The sequence below is a fragment of the Ctenocephalides felis genome, unplaced genomic scaffold (assembly GCF_003426905.1).
Source record: "Ctenocephalides felis isolate EL2017-DRISC unplaced genomic scaffold, ASM342690v1 CF-g0.4_SCAFFOLD_01170, whole genome shotgun sequence".
In the NCBI taxonomy this organism is placed as follows: domain Eukaryota; kingdom Metazoa; phylum Arthropoda; class Insecta; order Siphonaptera; family Pulicidae; genus Ctenocephalides; species Ctenocephalides felis.
Genome location: NW_020537324.1, coordinates 12,490,330 through 12,510,376, shown reverse-complemented (window position 1 = coordinate 12,510,376; position 20,047 = coordinate 12,490,330). Strand labels below are relative to the sequence as shown.

The 20,047-nt window shown below is 29.1% G+C and overlaps 2 protein-coding genes across 2 annotated transcripts in view; both read left to right on the top strand.

Moving 5' to 3' along the window:
• Nucleotides 1-545: 545 nt before the first annotated feature.
• On the top strand, nucleotides 546-2,475 carry LOC113366816 (inaD-like protein). Its single transcript, XM_026608470.1, has 6 exons — nucleotides 546-568; nucleotides 859-1,057; nucleotides 1,132-1,230; nucleotides 1,376-1,501; nucleotides 1,570-1,656; nucleotides 2,410-2,475. The coding sequence occupies exons 1-6, from the start codon at nucleotides 546-548 to the stop codon at nucleotides 2,473-2,475; spliced, it is 600 nt and encodes a 199-aa protein (XP_026464255.1).
• The window catches only part of LOC113368346 (inactivation-no-after-potential D protein-like), a 144,016-nt gene continuing 126,400 nt past the window's right edge, over nucleotides 2,432-20,047 (top strand). The window contains exons 1-3 of the mRNA XM_026609896.1: nucleotides 2,432-2,556; nucleotides 3,335-3,489; nucleotides 3,747-3,837. Coding sequence (XP_026465681.1) covers nucleotides 3,451-3,489; nucleotides 3,747-3,837 — 130 coding nt within the window. The 5' untranslated portion in view covers nucleotides 2,432-2,556; nucleotides 3,335-3,450. The remainder of the gene's footprint in view (nucleotides 2,557-3,334; nucleotides 3,490-3,746; nucleotides 3,838-20,047) is intronic.

Sequence of the window (20,047 nt, the reverse complement as noted above, 5' to 3'; positions counted from 1 at the left end):
TAATACTACCTACATTTAAAAAAATGCGTCTAACCTTTTCAGTGATTTTTTTTGTTCTGTCTACATAAATTTTAATTTTTAGTAAACCGTATTTTTATAATGTATGTTACAAGAAAATATTTCGTATTTATTACATAAAACACATATACACAAACATGAGAATTTTAAAATTGATCTACAATTTCGACATACTTATTTCTACTTTTTTATCTATGACTATGGTCATTTTTTGTCAGTTAGTTTTTTTTAGTTAGTCAGTTGTAAATTCTCATATTTGGGATATTGGATTACAAATATTCGCATTTTATCACCAAAGCATAAGTTTAATAATAATAAGTATATGAGATCTAATGATAACTAGCATATGAGAAAGAAACTACTATAAATTTCGATCATTATATTAAATATATGATTTTTGTTAGCTAAAGAATCTAAGAAATGTAGAGATGTAGTACCATACGTAGTAAAGGGTTTTTCCACAGATTTGTAGTTATGGAATTTGAATAATAGAAGTTTCATGTTTGATTCCTGCTTTAGACAGCCTCATGTCAAGCAGTAGTAGCTTGAGGTTTTCACTTGCAAATATTTACAGATTTAAAATTCCAAGTAAAATTAAATTAAGCTCTTACTAGGCATTGCTGCATTAATAAAAAATCATCATTTTTACAGAAATTATATAAATAATTTCTTGACATAGAGATTGGGTTGTCATCTATAAAAAATCACTTTGTTTAAAAAGTCAGCACAAGAGCTAAGAGGACCATAAGTTCTGTTTGCTGAAAACAACAATAATAATATGATTAACTATAAATAATGAGATGTGAATTATATAATACTTAGTTCTATTTTTTTTTTCAGTTACGGTCCAACGATAGATATGACAGTAACTGCCGACACACAAGAAAGTGCTGAGATAAAAAATTCCAATGGAAACCGTCCCAAAAACGCTCTCAGCAGATCCGCTTCTATGCAGGGCCAATGGGGTCCCGAGCGTATCGTCTGCGTACCCCGTGAATTCGGTCAGGAAGGTCTGGGAATTAGCATAGTAGGCGGAAAGGTTTGTTTATAATAACACAAAAAATTCACACATGAAATATTGCAGCATAATATTAAGGTTTTTCGTCATTCCAGGCTGATTTGACAGATGAGGAAGGAAAACGGGACATTGTTGGAATCTTCGTCAAAAACGTATCACCGAAAAGCCCTGCGGAGAAAACGGGCGGATTTCAGGTAAGCGGAAATCTATTATTTTTTATTACCAATACTTAACAACTTTATTTTAACAATTTTTTAACTTTAACAATTTTTATATATTTATCACATTTATATACTTTTCACATTTTTATAAATCTGTCAATTAATTTTTTATTTTTAGACAGGAGACCGTATTTTGGAAGTCGATGGAGTAGATTTACGAAATGCTAGTCATGAAAAAGCAGTGGAAGTTATAAGAGGCGCTGAAAGTCCTGTTAAATTTGTTGTGCAGTCGCTTCTTAATATGGTAAGCAAATGCAATTTTCAAACATTTATAATATATGTAATATCTAATAATTTTTCAAATAATTTTAGACACCATCGCCGAGTACTGATTTGCTGCAACCTGAGGGAGCAAAATTAATTCCTCAATCGCCGTTTAGAACTGGGTCTGCAACACCTGTAAGTAATTAATTTATATAAAAAATAAACTATTAGTTCTGTATTATTTCGATAATTCGATAATTTATCTCAATACTTAATATTCATAAATTAATTTCAGTAAATTTGGTGTTTAGCGTAATAGACACCAACTATGAGATGGATAAACATGCAACTCTAATTCCACATTTACTTCACCTATTTTCCACCCATCACCGGTATAACTTAAACCCCTTATTTCGTGAAAGTAATACCGTGTACAGAATAACTACGATCTTAAGCTATTTCGAAGTAACGTATATACAATATATATGTAATAGGTGCTAAAGCCCCCTATGTTCGTTCTGATAGAAGAGAAACTGAAAACCATTTAGGTTACTTAAGTCCCGTGAAAAGTTCCAGACGTGCCTAGAATACTTACAGTATCAAATATATCATCATTTATCTAGAAATGAAGATATATTGTATTGCAGGCCGTACTTCTTTATTTATGGCCTCATGCATATTTTAACATTTATGCAATTTTGATATTCTTCGGCTGGATATTTTATTATAATCGCATATGCTTGATTATATTTGACGTATGCAAAGTCTGCACACTACCATAGAAAATAACTTATTCAAACGAATATAAATGACTTTCATTGATAAACATAACACCATACAATATTTAATATTTGGTAATGCATTTATTTATTTTGATTTCATAGATATCAGTATAAAAAAATTGAATAAATTGAGCTTTAACCATAAATAAAATTATTATTTTCACAGACTGATTTTAACGAACCCAAGAAGCCGGAAAAGTATCGAGATCGCCTTCAATTTCAATACCTGTGATAAGAGAACCATCTCTTGAAGAAGATTCTTCAACTTTAGTTGAAGATAAGATTGAAAGAGATAATGAAAGTATTAAGTCTGGTGAGTCATTTAATTTGTTGCATGCTTTCTCGTATGAGGGCCAATAGATGATTAAATCGCGTTGTTATGGTAACGCTATTTTGTACTTATTTCTTGGTACTGAAAACTGTTAAGATGGTATTTATTTGTCCGATTGCACATAAACAGTATGATATAAATGCGCTTTACGAAGATGCAGTTATGGCGACATTCTTTTTTTTAAGTTTGTGGATTTTCTATGTTGTTTCGTATTTAATATTTGCCTGATTACATAGCAAATAGATAGCGTTTTTACAGTGTTTAGTACCAACAAACAAGTATAGCACACGTTGCTATAACAACGCTATGTTAACGTCTATTTTACCAAAGAATTGACCTTAAAAATGATTTAAATGATAATATACAATCTTACGTGCTAGATGTGGGAGAATAATTAATAAGGACACAGAAAGCATAATGATAAATCATTGATACAAATTACTATTATGGGGCGTCCATTAATCACGTGACCGATTTTTTTATAGATTTTTCGCTCCCCTCCCTCTTCGTGATACGTGGTGATATTTAAAATTAACCTCACTCTCCCAACATCACGTGCATATTTATTTAGGAGAAAAATTCATATTTTTCTAATTTTTTTAAAATGTAAAAAAATACACTTTCAATTTAAAATTTACATCACATTGCAATCTCATACACAGACACTTTATTTTACGAAATGACACCTAATATTACGAACTAGGTCTATGTTTCCACATAATCATTAATAACAGCTGAACACTTACCCTTATTTTCTCAGCCGAAAAAAAATTTCTGGAGGTGTCTGGTGTTTCGCGAACATCTTCGGAGAGATCCTCTCGCCAGGACTCCGAGGATACGCTGACGGACGAAGAGGGCGATGATATTGATGAGACTATGTTAAGCGGCCGAACATGCAGTGCTGCTGGAAATGAGGTTAGTCAAATATAATAGAAATACTCTACATAAAATAAGGACACAGTAAATGATCTGACATAATATTGCAAGTTACCAGGAAGGAAAAGCGATAAAAACATTTTATCTTTTTAGAAATTGGTTTCGATTTTTAAGAAGTCGCCGACAAATCGTTCGATTGTTTTCAGAATTCTTTAACTTGATTATTTTTATTGCTAGTATTAGAACCAAAGTCATTAGTATCGTTGCATATGATATGTTTCATTTTCTACTTTCAGATCGATCGGGCGAGCGCGGCCAACGTGAAGCGAACAAAAGAGGAAATTGAAGCCGACCAAGAAAAGGAAGACGAATTCGGATATACAACAAGTAAGTGAAATTCATATATTATTTCAAGTCTTAATACATCAAGTGTAGCTGCCCATATGTCAAGTCTTATATTTATGTGCTACGCCGTATTTGGTTCTTTAACAACGCGATATAGATAGTTTAACATTGCGCTATATTGAATGCATAAATTCAGTCTGAATTTCTGTTGAGATATGCAGAAAATTATGGAATATAGGTGTAAGTTGTTGGAAGCAATTTTACTATATATGCGATTACAGAAAGATGGATTTTGAGCAGACAATTAAGTTAAAAAGTAAAGATTAATCATTTCGTTCTTCAACAACGCGATGAAGATATATAAACTTTGTGTTGTGAAATCCTGTTGAGATCGGCAGAAAATTATAGGTGTAAGTTGGTGGAAGCAATTTTTACAATATACATGATTTTTTGAGAACGTATTAATACATAGAAAGAAAGCTTCTGCATAGCCAATTTAGTGAGCAAATAAAGTTTAATCAACTTTAAAAATACAAATATATTTCAATCTTCTTCTAATTCTTCTTGAAGCATTTATAAGATGATTTTGATGTTTACAAGAGATTCTAGTAAAGAATTCATTTCAAATATTTTCAGTATCAATAACTTGAAATAGTATCATAGACCTTATACTACTTGTAATATAAGGTCTATGAATGACATTCACAAGAAGACTTTACAATAGTAGTTATGAACGCTTCATGAAACAAAAGAATATAGTAAAAAGTATATGATTATATTTTGACAATAACAAGGTAGATCTAACAAAAATATTTAGTGTTCGCAATTACCATTTTTCTGTGCTCAATATATGATTTTTTTATTAGCACTAACCGTTTTTCATGGTTTTTCGTTATATAATTTTATTAATTTATGCATGAGGTAATACATACAATACGTAACTCTCAAAAATAATATTTATACCGACGGTATGACATGAGTAAATAATTAAATTCTATAATGGATTAAGCTGAAATATGTTGTGCAACGAATTTGTCCAAAAATATCACTTTTGGCTGTCCATTCTATCGTTAGTTGCTGCTATAAAATTTTCATTTACGACCACTCGGCTCGATTGCCTACTTTGACGAAATTCGTTGAAATGCTTAATGATATAAGAAGTATAGTGTTTCCTTTAATTGCCTACTAGTTTCCTATTTTTTGTCTCAGATTCGGATTATATTTATCAGTTTCAGAAATAGAGCTTTATTGATAGCACTGAAAAATTTTATGGTGCTAATTAGTGGCCTAGATTTGGGCGAATATAGATGGTTGGAATAAGATTTTTTTCTTTTTTATTATTTGAAGGGCTAGGGCGATACAATTTTTATAATTTAAATATATTTTTTTAATAAAATTAACACGAATAAAACTATAAGTTTTTCATAAAATTTTTATGAATATAATTTTTACTAAAATAAATGTTTCACAATAAAAAATAGCATTCTAAAAATAGGTAAAATATGATCAAATTAAGTAATTTAAGAATTACTTACCTTAGACTTTGACCTTATCAGAGTTAGTTATTTAGAGTCAGTGAGCTCAGCGAATACCGCCTGTTTTATTCAGAATTCCTGGTATTTTTTATATATTGGTTTTGTCATATAAAAATAAATTGGATTATATTTCTTGATTTTACCCAAACTATACAAGATATTCTGTTAGTATAGTAATTCTCTTCACTCAAGCATGCGTCTGCCTGAGGCCTCTTGTCTATCGATTCTCAAACATGTGAAACTAATAATGAGACAGTCTGGTTTGATAACGCTTGTTATAATTTAATAGCTATTAAATAAGATTACATTGATTGCATGGTTAGAATTAATAGGTGAGACTCTCATAAGTTGACACAAATTTTGGGACGAATTTTGAAATTGTGTTGATAATTCATACTGATACTCTTTTAATTTTGCAAGTTTAAAAAAAAGCAAAGGCACATAAAAATAATAAAAATGAGTGTGGATGAGTAGTTCAAATCGCTCTGGACAACCTGATATCGTGCAGCAGAGATGTCCATTTTCACTTGAAAATATAGATGAAAAATAGTTTTTTTGTATATGAGCAAAGATATGTTTTGCTGTTTGGGCACTGTCGTGTGAAATGGCAGTGAGATATCTCTTATACTAGTCTTCATTGAATAGAGTTGGAGTTTAACTCAGCTCACGGGCCTGTCATAGGGCAGTACTACCCATTATTTTATATATACTTATCTATTGTTAATAACAATAAACAAGAATGGGCAAGGGAACTAAGTTTTAGGGAAATATACCACTAATTAATTAATTACTACTATTCCTAGTACTTTCATATCAATAATCGTTTACCTAACAACTATTTGCTCTAGTATTACCCAGTCTTCCTATTAATTATTCACATTGTATCGACCGTTCACAATGCTGGTCTGTTATAATTATCACATGTTTCTTAGTTACACACAGCATCCGAAAGCAATTCTAATACTGAGATATATCTATTCATCCGTCTGGCTGAGGTCTCTTGTTTATCGATTCCCATTCGAACATGTGAAACTAAGCGCTTTTGATGAGTCAGTGCAGCACGCACGCAATCATCAGCCGGGCATTGGGAATTATTCCGAGAACCAAACATTTATGACAATTTAGGGATGTAGAACAGGATCGATATTTACTCGTACATTTACTAGAAAGATGAAACTGATTCTAATCAATTGAGACGTGGTAAAGAGGTCATTGGCACTTATTCAAAATCATGTTATTCATACAAAGGTTACAGTTCAATGCTCGTTAGTAGAGTCCTTTTGCCTAGTTTACATGACTTTTGTTAAAATTTACAAGAAGTTTTTACTGGAAAACTAGTTTGTTTGTCAGTAGAGTCCTTTTGCCTCGTTCAAATCACTTTTGATGAAATTTACAAGGAGTTCCTACTGGAAAACAAATGTGCTCGTCAGTAGAGTCTATTTTACTTCACTCAAACCTTGGATTTCATGAATGAAATGACCTTGGATCAAACCTTGGATTTCATGATAAATCTTTTGGAGAATAGTTTGCTCGTCAGTAGAGTCCATTCCCTTATTTGAAATTCATGATATTTATATGAAGCCGTACATCTTATCCATACTGTAAAGCTGTGACATATATTTTTACTTTTTATATCTATGGTGTAGAGTCGATATATTTTGTTTAAATTTTTGATACTTTCAACTGCCAAAAATGACCTCCAAATGTTACAAATAGTACTTTAATTACTTTAATCAAGAACCAATATCGATTATACCAAGTTTGTGTTTTTTTTTTTTTCTCGATTTATATTATTTATTTATTTACATATATACATTATTTTCATATCTCAGTCAGACAGAGGTGCCTGGTATGAGAGATTATGAAAAACAGTTTTCATATAATATTTACATTTCATTTGACTATAATATCTATTTCATTAATATAATATCTATATATAACTCTTCAGTCTTCTTTTTCTTCAATTTCCATATAGTAGTTTTTTATTTTTTGTAATTTTCTTTATTTTTCTTTTAAAATTATCATTATCATTGGTCATCTTAATATAGTCTGGCAATTCGTTTATATATTTTTGGTAGCACTCCATATGACATTTCCTCTCAAATTCGTTTTTCTATTGCGTTCAATGTGAAAATTGTTGTTTGTTCTCGTGTAGTGTTCATGTATTCTTGTTTGTGTCTATGGTTGCACTTGTTTTAATTCGGTTAATTTCATTTTGTGTATTATTTTGCATTTCTCTATTTTAATTATGTTTTTAGTGAATGATTATTTTTTTCTCTCTGCAAGTATTTGGTGGGTGTTAGATGTGGTAATTATATTCTATTTTTATGGCTTTTCATTATTCTCTGTATGTCATTTAGGTTTGCTTTAGTTGTTTGGCTCATTTTGTTATGATTCCATATAATTATAGGTATTATTTGCGTTTTAAGAATTATATTTTATTTTTTTGCCGAAAGAGTGGATCCTTTTCAATGCCCCTGTTAATGTTCCTATCTTTCTTTTTATTTTGTTTTATATGTCTGTCCATGTCAGTTTTTCATTTATTATCAGTCCTAAGTATTTTATGCTTTCCCACTTCCTCTATTTGTTTTTCTATTGCTCTATATTTACTTCAATTTTTAGTTTAGTGTTCTCAGTATTTTTTCTATGTTTGAAATATATGTATTTTGTTTTATCTATGTTAATTGTTAGTTTATTTCAGTTAGCCACTCGGTGTATATTTTCATGTCCGTGTTTATAATATCTTCGAATCTTTTTTTATCCTTATCCGCATATACTATCGCTGTATCGTCTGCATATAATATGTATCTTCCCTTTAAATTTTGCGTCTTAAGGTTATTGGTGTATAATAGATACAATAAAGGTCCTAATACAACCTTGTGGAACTCCACAGGTTATGTTCATCCTCCACTTGTGAAATTTCCCACCTTCGTCCTTACCACTCTTTTCATGAGGAAATCTTTGATAATGCTGTAAGACAAACCCTCTACACCCAATCTATTAGTTTATTGAGTATATGCCATGATCTACTGTATCAAAAGCTTTTTGTAATCTAAACATTGCAACTGTGTGCATATTTTCCTCAAGGTGCTGACTGATGGTATTAGTCAAATCTATTAGGGCACCTTGTGTTTTGATGAAGGGAGGAAACCATATTGATTTTTGTCAATTTTTTGAATGAGAAAATCAAGTAATCTTTTTTTTATTACTTTTTCATATATCTTGGAGAATGTGTTTGTTATTGTTATAGGTCTGTAGTTATTTGATCTGTTTTGTTTCCTGTTTTGAAATTGGTTTTATTGTAGCCATTTTAAGACACGATGGAAATACACCACATTCTATGTATCTATTCATTAAACAGCAAGTAGATGGAGCTATTATATTTTATATTTTTTTAGTGATTCTTGCTGTTATCTTGTCTTCGCCAGTGCAGCGTTATTTTTTCAGATTTTCAACAATTTTTCTATTTCTTTCTCATCTGTTAATTCAAAATTTGGATTTTGTTTTAGGTCTGTGTATTGTGGTTTATAGTTGCAATGATCCATTTTCTTTTGTAGTTTCATACCTATTTCAGCAAAAGTTTGTGAGATACTCCGCAATATCCGTTTTGACATGAATCTGCATATATGCTTGCTTAAAAAATTATTGTTTGAATTACTGAATTAACACCTTCGCGGACGTGATTTATTGTTATTACTTTTATTGTTAACGTGTTATTAAAAATTAGCTATTATGATTAAAACTTAAATTAATATAATCAGTTTTTAAATCGTATCGTGAAGTTTGGTTTTGACGATTTTATTCCAAGAGACTCAAAGGATGTAAATACTTTATCTTTAATTTTTTTAAATTTGAATCTTTTCATTTTTTAATTGCCAAAACTAGATTATCAATAAAGATTTTCATACACAATTTTGATGTACTATATGTATATAAATATTGAACTGATAGTTGAACTTTTATGAGTGTCCCGAAGTAAAGGATAAATTTATGTTTTTGCCCAAAAATCCGACTTCCTATTTTTGGCATAGTATGTGTGTATGCGAGTCGATTTTTGACTTTTATCTACGTTTCTTCAAAAACCAATTGAACTATTGGCTCAACCAATTTTGAAACCATTTGCTGTAACTCGATTAGTTCTTGCATTGGTTAGTTTGATGTAATTTTCCTCAAGGTGAAATGCCGCCTTCACCTAGTATGATGAAAGAGAAAAGTGATGCATATTATAAGATATGAATCTATTCGTTCAATTGTATGAATATATTTACAATAAATACTAATTACGTACTGCGAAGATGCAAGTATCTTCATTTTGTTGAAATTGTTTAATATCGGTCAGAACTGTTCCATTCAATTTCGAAGTAATTATAAATTTACAATGTGTCTTGTATTAAGATTTGACATCTCTATTATGTGAACATAACCATAACCATTCAATGCTACTCAGTGCGTGATGAGAAAAGTTTTCTCTGAGAAGCTTTGAGCTTGCCATAAATTGAGATTAATAGATCTTCATGGACATATACATACGAATTTTAGCTTTTGACTTAACGAGCATATGATCGATCAGGATCTGATTACGTTCTGATTAAAATATGTATGTGAATGGATTCAATTAGCAAAATGATACGTCACATCATGAGTGATTTGCATTTATTGGCGCAGATTTTTTGGTATTTTGATATTTGCGTAATGGGGTAATGGATTGTGATTGATTTGTTGGATAAATATTTGTCTTCGCATCAATCACTCTGTACTTTAGCTACAGTATTTTTCTTTATTCGATTTTTATTATTATTATTCTGACTTTATGTAGAAGAGCTTCGGAAATTTGTAGGTTTTTCTTAAAAATAATAATCATAAACTTATATGAGAAATATCAACTCTGTTATTAACGACTTCACCAAATTATGACATATTCTTGATTAAAAAAATCCGTAAAAATGCTCAATAATACATGATCAAAATACTATTTGTACTATTTAAAAGTAATTTAGTATCTATTTTACTGATAATTTTTTTTTATTTACTTTTTCCGCAGTTTTTGGTTTAAATCCCAATAAATATTGCATATAAATTATTAAATATAATCATGCAATGTTATTCACACTGATATTAACTGATGACTAGTCGATTATAATTTGATGAACGTTGTAAATCCATCTCATAATGTTGAATAATGTATCAATCACTCTAATATTTTGCGGTTATATCGTTTTTCATTATTCGCAGTAATTTACAATGTTATTTTATAATAAATATATGCTATTATGTGAATATAATGAAAATAGTATGAATAATCTGAAAATGAGCTTATATTTTGAGTTTCGAGTTTAAAAATTGTATTTGCAATATAGCATTTAAATGAAGTATATAATTTTTTGTATCATTAATTTCTTTGAATACAATTTTCTACAACTTCATTATATCAGCTCATATACATTTCATTTGAAATATTTAATTTCTATATACCTCTGAATGAAACTAGAAAAGTTCTTTGAAGATATCAAGCATGTAATTTTTTCGCCTTTTACAAAGGATTTGAAATACGCTTTCCGCAAGCACGTTACTTTGTTACTGGCACATCGCCGTCGATACGGGTTGAGCTTTCGAAGCTTTTCAAGTTTTCTTTTTTCAGATTTCAATATTTCATACGAACTACTATGTGTTTACTTCATTTTCTATGCAGGCATCTGCGTCGTCACGGTGTATCATGTTATATAATAAGATGCAAAGAACATTTTATGGAACTTGAATGTGATAGTACAGCAATTTTGTCGTGTTTATATTGCGGGTCGCTTTGAGTTTAACAAATTATATTGCAATTTTATTGTGGAAGTAATAAGACTTTTCTAGAGAGGTTCTTTGAACGTAGTAATAATATTTACATATAGATATTAAGGGAATTTAATTTCTTCAATAAGCGTAAAGTTTTTTTTTATTTCATAATTAAATATTTACTTAATTACTATTTAATCACGTAGTGTGTCCAGTAGGCTCATTGACAATTGTTAATTATTTTTTTATTATTTTAAATATCACATGTGTACAAATTTGATCGATGATTTTAGAAATAGCTTAATTTAAAACATGGCAACTCTTGGCTTTTACTGACACTGGAGTATATTCCTGTAAAAGGATTCATATTATTATTCTTATATCTATTTATATAAATATATAAGTATGCAAAGTAGCTTCAATAGTCGTCTTTACGTAGGAGGTATGTTTGCATTTTCAACCCTCGAATTTTGACCTTTGTCTAAACACCATATGAATTCTCATTTCATTCATGAGATTCAAGTCTACGTAGAAGTTTATATTTAGACACATCTTTAAAATGCAGACGCCTATAACATTGGCAATATATTTTTATATTACATATAAGTGAAAGCAAGGCTATACTTTCGAATATATGCATTTGAATTTAATTGCATGATCAATAAGTATATATGAATAAAATTAATATGTTTATTATTTTGCATATATTTTTATCAAGAGAGTGATACCAAGCAATGAAAACATTTGTCATTTGTAGTTTACCTTCGAAAATTGTAAATAGAATTAATAGTTGATACCAATTTACGTGATTGACAATATTTATGAAAACAATTACTGTAATAATTTTATCCAATAATAACTAACATAACGTCATCTTGTACCAATGAAGTTATATCAAATTATTATCGAACTTTCCTTGACAAACGAGTTAAAGTTTTTGTGATATGATTCTATAACAAACTTTTCTTGCTTGTGCTTCTATATTTTTCATCAAAATGAATCGATATTTTCGATTGTCAATTCTGTCAGAAAAGTATAAAATGTTTGTAAGCCGTTGAAAGTTTCTCATAATACCCAGTTTTTTTGTGAAGTTGTTTAAATACAATACACGTGCGTCGGAGAACGTTGTAATGTACTAAAAACTTTTCCAAAAAGTATGTCTACGTTTATTAAATGAGTTTTTTTCATAAACACGAACATATAGAATATAAAAACTATTTTAAAATATATATTCGAAACCTGGTTGTTTTTTTGAATAAATACCGGTGGAGACGCCACGTAACTTTTTAGCCCTTGGTCATTTATGTGTTGAATTTTCATATTCCTTTATGATACTTTTACTAGTTTAGTAGTAATATATAAATAACATAGAATGAGTCACATTGTGATCATTGTATTCATTTAAATGTAAAACACACTGTTATAGCAATAACTTTATGTTGTTGGGAATACTTACTAATTGGGAGGGAATAATACTAACTACTTGAATTCGATAGTAATATATAGTATATTAAGTATTTCTTCAAATTACTCATATTTTTTACTTTACCACTATATATGATATTAATGTTATCCTGAAAAATAGATAACGATAACTAGATTAATTTTCTTAATTACATTCAAAGGGGAAGTAAAAGTAAACTGGTTATGCAAACTTGAACTGTTTATATAAATTTCTCTTTTTAGTAGCCAGCAAGCATTTACGTAATTAAATTAACTCGACGAAAGTTCTAAAGAAACTTTTAGGTACTAACAGTTGATTTAAAATCATCGTAAAACAAATATCACATCAGCACGGAATTTATCTTCGGGAGAGGACCCAAACTTAAATACGCTTGAATGAACTTTTACTATATTTTGGAAAGGGACTGCTTCATATAAACTTTACTGAATTTCAAAACATTCCAATTATTTTATGTAAAGCGATAATTTTGACACTGCACCAATCAAATATTGCTAAATTTATTGAAATTTGAAAAAAGAGAGAATAACATGTAATTCTCAATAAAGCTTTAATCAATAATAATTATTGTCCAGAATATTTATAAAGTATAGCTTGGGTGTTTAGGTAGTACTGGTTGTATTTATTCAAATTTCACAATAATACGCAAACATCGAACGTACATAATTCCACCTATCAGATCATAATTACATTCATCCTAGTCTTATAATGAATCTATAGTGGTTTATATATACTACAGTTAAAGTACTTTATTATTATTTGTTTATGAGCGTATCATTTGCATATATATATTAACCCGTTCAAATGAAATACAACAAAATAATATATAGTGTATTTAACAAATATAATTTTAAATATACCTTTGCCCTTAATTTTGCGTTATCAAAAATTAAGTATACAATCTTTTTTGTCTCTCGATATTTCTGTTTTATTTAGATATCTAACTATAATAGAAGTAATGTATCTACTATAACATTAGTACCCAGAATTTTATAAAGTAGCATAAATACTCTAACAATATTTATTAAAATTCGTGATAATAAGCAAGCATAACTCATATATAATTATGCATAATCAGATTCATAATGCGTATTCGGAAGTGGATGTGGTTAAGCTGGAGTTAATGTATAATGTTATTATTTGTTTATGAGCGAATAATGTTTATGTCTGGTTTGTATAACAAATATTAACACGTTTAAATGAATCACAACCAAATAATATACGGAATTAAGTAATTAAAATTTCATATTTATCTTCTCTGGTAATATTGTATTATTACACATGATATATAACACAAATATCGAGTTATTGTAATATATTAATATCAAATATTGAGTTATGCAGAATCTATTTTTTGCCTTCATAAATTTGTGTTCTATATATATATACAGGGTATCCCAGACCTCCATGTCAAGCCAATGATAGTATAGACATTAAGAAATTAAGTTTAGAAAAAAATATCTTACGTTGTTTGAAAATTATGAGCTTTTAAGTTCATCCTAGAGCTTTGGTGAAATTATCACTGTGTATTGTGGTTAATTTTTACTATTTTTGTTCATTTAAACGTTGGAACTGTAACTGTTAATAACATTTCTAGGTCGGCAATCAAAAACATTAACATAATTGCCTAATAGTTTTCAAGAATTAAAACGTTTTGTTGAACTATGAATTTAAAACGTTTAAAATCAGTTGATTTTGAAGCACTTAAAATTGTACTAAAGTGTATTGGCAAGTTTTATCATAAGATTTTTTTTTATAGAATAGAGTAAAATCAATCAGAATACAGGATAATTCTATGATCTATTTGTCTTATGTCATTTACTCGGACACACACACACACTTTCAAACACACATATAAAATAATCTGATAAATATTATATTGATAGAGAATTACTTCTACTATTCTTTTCATATAGAGTTGTGATAGTTCCAAGGGCCCTCCATATTATCTATGGGCAGCTTCTTTTACAGTCTTCTTGAATTTGGTGTCTCAAGAAGCTGAGTGACTATAGAGTTTGCATGATGTTCTAGTTTATAACAATGTTTGACACTGTTGATTTTTGTATAACACTGTTTACAAATTTAATATGAAGATCGTCGTGTAAGATCTTATTGCTAACGAAACACGGAACATCAGTAATCTGTCTTAATATTTTCGATTGGGCACGTTGCATTAGCACTATGTTGGATTGTTCGCACAGCCCCACAACTCTATGCCATAAGTCCATATTGGTTTATTGATAAATTAGAAGTTTATTGTCAATAGATAGAATTCATAGAAAGTTGACACATTTAATCAGGATTATAAAATAAAATAAAAGTGATAGATAATAAAGTTCATATGCTAAAAGAACATCAGTGCACGTTTGTTGTATCATTAGATATTGGTGTAATATTATATATGTATATATATATATATATATATATAAATATATATATATATATTATGGTAACATGGTTTGCTTATATTTATACATTATACACTTGGAAAGATCTGTATACATACAACAAAAATGCCGCATCCAGAGCAATTCGGATCCCCTCCACGATGCGTGCTGAAACGCGGATTCGATATGGAGAGTTGAGCGCGCAGCGTCGCCAACGACAATCAGTTGGATTCGAGTCTGACCCGCGTGCGTTTCGCCGCTCGCCCACGCGATTCCATTGCCGCGCGATTCTGTTTTCCATTCACATGTCATTTGCTGCACGTCCACTGTTAGTTCCAAGTAACTGTCAGAGATAATGGTCACAGTGCGGTTATCTGTACACGTGCGTGGGGTATTTTAAAAATCGGAATCGGAATCGTAACACATTGTTAATAATGGTATAAATATATTGAGTGTGTCGGATGTAGATTGCGATTGTATACGCTCAACTGACAGTTGATAACGTGCCCGTTACAGTGCTTTTCTGTGTATCTATTTATGGCAGTTGAAATCCCTTTGTTTAAATGAGAATCTAATTAGTGATGATACTACATGACATTTTATTATTATGTTTTCAATAAAATGGATTAGGTATTCATGAAATCATAATTAAATTTGCGTTAAACGCTCTACCGTTAAGTTCATGGTAGTAATAATAATCTTATAAATTAATCCATTATATATCTGTATATATAAAACCTTCTATGTATAAATTTAAACTTTTTTGTTCGACGTTAAAACATAATATTTGATTATTCAGCAGCTAATTTTTTTAAATGAAAGAAATGTATTTAAATTGTGAAGTATCGAGAACAAAATTCGCCTAATTATTAAATTTTTTTAGCTGAATGAAGAGACACATGATTTTTTTAAAACTAAAAAAAATTGAGGAAATTTACATTTTAGTTCTACACATTGGATACTAATTGGATTATACTATGCCAATCGAATCGAGTGAGATTTCAAAAACTCTAGGAAAAATTCATTGACTAAAAGCGAGATAAATAATTATTCGATTACTGAAATGACTATTACAAAATAGGAGTTTGTGGTAGGAGGGTAAAAATTTAGGGCTTTACGTGTTTTCAAATAAACTCATCACAGCGTAAAGCTAAAATCATATTCAAATTCAATTCAAGTTATAAAAAAAATAAATAAAATAAATTGGTCGAAAAAATAAAAAAACAAATTTTAAGGGTGGCCAATCCTTACCACTTGGGGATATGAAAAATAAATGGCCAATTCTCAGTCATACTGAACATGATTATAAAATTTCATAAAAATCGGTATAAATATTTATCTTCTTTTAAAGTTGTCATGTTGAATTATTAATTCATTATAGTGCAATTATTCATTTTATAATTGCCTTTACTGATCTAATGTATAAATTTTATTTATACATAAATTAACTCAAATCTTAAGTAAATCAATTTTTAATAACAATTTCTAAATAATAAATCGAATTACCTAATATATTCAAAACACGATAATAAAGTAAAACAAAACCTCAAATCGATAACAATGTTTTATTAACCCTCCATAGATCGAATTTTTGTTTTACTCCCCAAAAAAATTCTGGCAACAAAAAATAAGTTATTATAAATCTATATATGCAAAATAAAAACAAAAAATTCTGTTTAAATAATATTTTTATTAATGAATTGTGTGACTTTCAATTCACAGCGATTGATAATGTTTGCACGTCTTTGTATAAAAATGTGATTTCAGGTTGAAAAACCTAGCAAAGGTTATAAATATTGATACTAGTTTATCTTGAATAGAATTCAGAATTATACATCTCACTAAAAGAACATAATTATCTGGTAAAATATCGAAAAATTTTGAAGATCTGAAAGTTACGCAGGACTTACTCAAATCGATAACAATGTTTTATTAACCCTCCATAGATCGAATTTTTGTTTTACTCCTCAAAAAAATTCTGGCAACAAAAAATAGGTTATTATAAATCTATATATGCAAAATAAAAACAAAAAATTCTGTTTAAATAATATTTTTATTAATGAATTGTGTGACTTTCAATTCACAGCGATTGATAATGTTTGCACGTCTTTGTATAAAAATGTGATTTCAGGTTGAAAAACCTAGCAAAGGTTATAAATATTGATACTAGTTTATCTTGAATAGAATTCAGAATTATACATCTCACTAAAAGAACATAATTATCTGGTAAAATATCGAAAAATTTTGAAGATCTATTTCCAAGATTTTTCCCTACATATATCATTTCAATGTAGATGATGTTTATAATTTATTGTCTTCCGACATTGTAGCGTTTTAAAATTACTTTCAAATTATTCAAATTTAAATAATACGCGCACATGTCATAGTATAAATCTCAATAGATATAAAGTTGGCACAAATTCAAATTTGGGTAACAAGAACACAAGCATGCAGATTCGCCTCAAACAAATTCCAATATATATTATATAACAGCGTAAATATTTATGTATAATATGTATTCTAAATAACAAATATAGAAGAATTAAACAAAAACATATGATGCTGAGAATAAACAAGAATGACTAGAAAACAGTTAGCAAGTGAATGAATATAAAAACGTGTTAAGTGCTCGTATAAAAGATTGAGGAATTTTTTAGTCTTAATTGTGTTTTCAAATGACAAATAAAAATATGCACATACAAATTAAGACATTTCTTGAAATTCTTGTATTAATATCAATAATAATATTATTAAAAAAAATGAAGCATTTGTTCATAATGAACCAGTGATACGAATCATATTATTATCAAATATTTTAAACATCTTACTCATATGTTATAATAAATATCATATATATATACATATATATATATATATATATATATATATATACGATATTTATTGTGATGCTGTTTGTATCTCAACGCTGTAAATATTTACTAAACATTGTATTAGCTGTGAGATTTTCATGAACGATCTATTTTGGTATTGATACCTTACTTATTATTTGGCATTCGTCCATATTCGCCGGTTAGGTGTTAAATAAAATGTGTATGGTTCAAAGTTTTGAACAAAATGCACTATTTTGATCAACCGACAATATAGACTTTATTTCTATTTTTAATTTACTTTGTTCTTTGGCATAATTCATTTACCTACAAAATTACATTTTTAATATGCACATGCTCAAATCAGAATAATTACAAACAAAATAGTATTATGTGTATCATAATCTACTATTTTTGTCATCTAACAGATTTATAATCTAACAATGTCTTTTTGGCATAATCTATACCTGTGATTCCCAAAATCGTCCACATATTCCCCAGGGGTAATACTAATTGTAAAACTGAGAAGTTCTCATTGGAGTTCTTCTTAGGCATCACTCATAAATATTGTCATTTTAGCTCATAGGAATCTTTCTTCTTAGGCATCACTCATAAATATTGTCATTTTAGCTCATAGGAATCTTTATGTATTTCTGATTGCTAAATAAAACTGAGTTCAAAAAAAAAAAAAAAAAATATTCCCCAGGGGTCCATAACAACTTTCAGGGGTCTCACGTCAGCGAATGAAATATTTAGGGGTTTAGGAAAAGAAAATGAGGGTCAATGGTATTTATAAGTACAACCATTAAGTAAAAAACTTTTTTTTATAAAAATTTGTAAGTTGTAGCATAAGTGGGCTACCCCATATCGTATATGGGGTCGCAATATGGTTTACTTTGTAAGAACCTAATTTTCTGGCTATTGAAAGTTTTTGTGAGACTGTTATAGTAATTCTAAATAGCAAACGATTGTAAAATAGTGATCTCTTAACACAAAAAAGGTGCAGACTGAACATCATTAGTCGGGAGATGCAATTTTAAACCTTACAAAATTATTGCCATTAAACATTTGATTTTCGCTTATTTAATTTTTCTGTTATAATTAATTATATTGATAAATGTATAAAATTATCCTAAATATTTAATAATTAATTTTAGTACAGTTAGAAGTTTACTAAAAGTCGATTTTGGGTAAATGGAGTCCAAGGGGTCCACGACACAAAAAAGTTTGGGAATCTTTGGTCTATACAATTATTTTATCGACTTATTGTTAGTAAGAATTACTATGATTTGTGTAATAGGTTAAACAAAGTTTGAAGATTCTTTCATTTGAAGGATTCAAATGAGTAATTTGTATTGGCGGGGTAAAGAGTTCAAATATTCCGATAAAGATGTATGCAAATATTGAAGTAAGCTCCAATATTATTAGCTTTGTACAAAAACTCCCAATCAAAGTGTAATTGGAACAAATATACAATCTACAATAAGTTCGAATAAATCTACAATCATAACATGTCCATAAATTATTATGAGTTTAGTTTAAACATTCAATTATAGGTCTAATTGAGTACTATTCCTTATACTGTGAATTAAATGAACTAAATTAAAACCATGGTGCTTTTGTTCCTACCCAAGAAATGATGTGAAATGATGTATTATATCAGTGACGGTATAAGTTGGGTCTGCAGTAGTGTTCGAACAGTTAATTATGTGTATCGCAACTATTAGTGAGATGGGCCTCAATGGCTTGATTTAGTCGGACGAGGTAAGTGCCAGCATGCGCTGCACTGACCAGGGACCAGCGATCATTTGGACTCACGATGGAGACCATTGCCGAGGATCTCGAGAATGAATACGAATTGGGTAAATAATTATTAGATAAAAGATAATGTTTCATGTCACCACACGTGCATAAAATAAGAATTTTATCATGATCGAATAGTAATGTTCAATTAGTTTTATTATATCAAAGAATAATTCTAATCAGAATATAACTAGGCTGCGAAATAGAATAACTTCCATAGAAGTTAATTGCTTGAAATTTTAGGGGTTTTTTGTTCTTTCCTGCTGCAATACGTTAACAAAAATCACCATTGAAAAAAGTTCAACAACCCTTTTAATATTAAATAAATAAGGAAACCATTGGGCTGTCTTCTAAAAAGCCACTTGGTTGGACAGAATTATTACCACAATAGAACTCTTAAATAATTCTGATTGCTGTTCGAAAAAAGTTGTTGTAGTTTGGATGATATTGATTCAGTTC

Coding starts and splice junctions, on each gene's coding strand:
- LOC113366816 (XM_026608470.1), top strand. CDS start 546: ATGTCAAGCAGTAGTAGCTTGAG. Junction 1,231..1,375: donor AGAAAACGGGCGGATTTCAG/GTAAGCGGAAAT, acceptor TTTTATTTTTAG/ACAGGAGACCGTATTTTGGA. Junction 1,657..2,409: donor GAACTGGGTCTGCAACACCT/GTAAGTAATTAA, acceptor TTATTTTCACAG/ACTGATTTTAACGAACCCAA.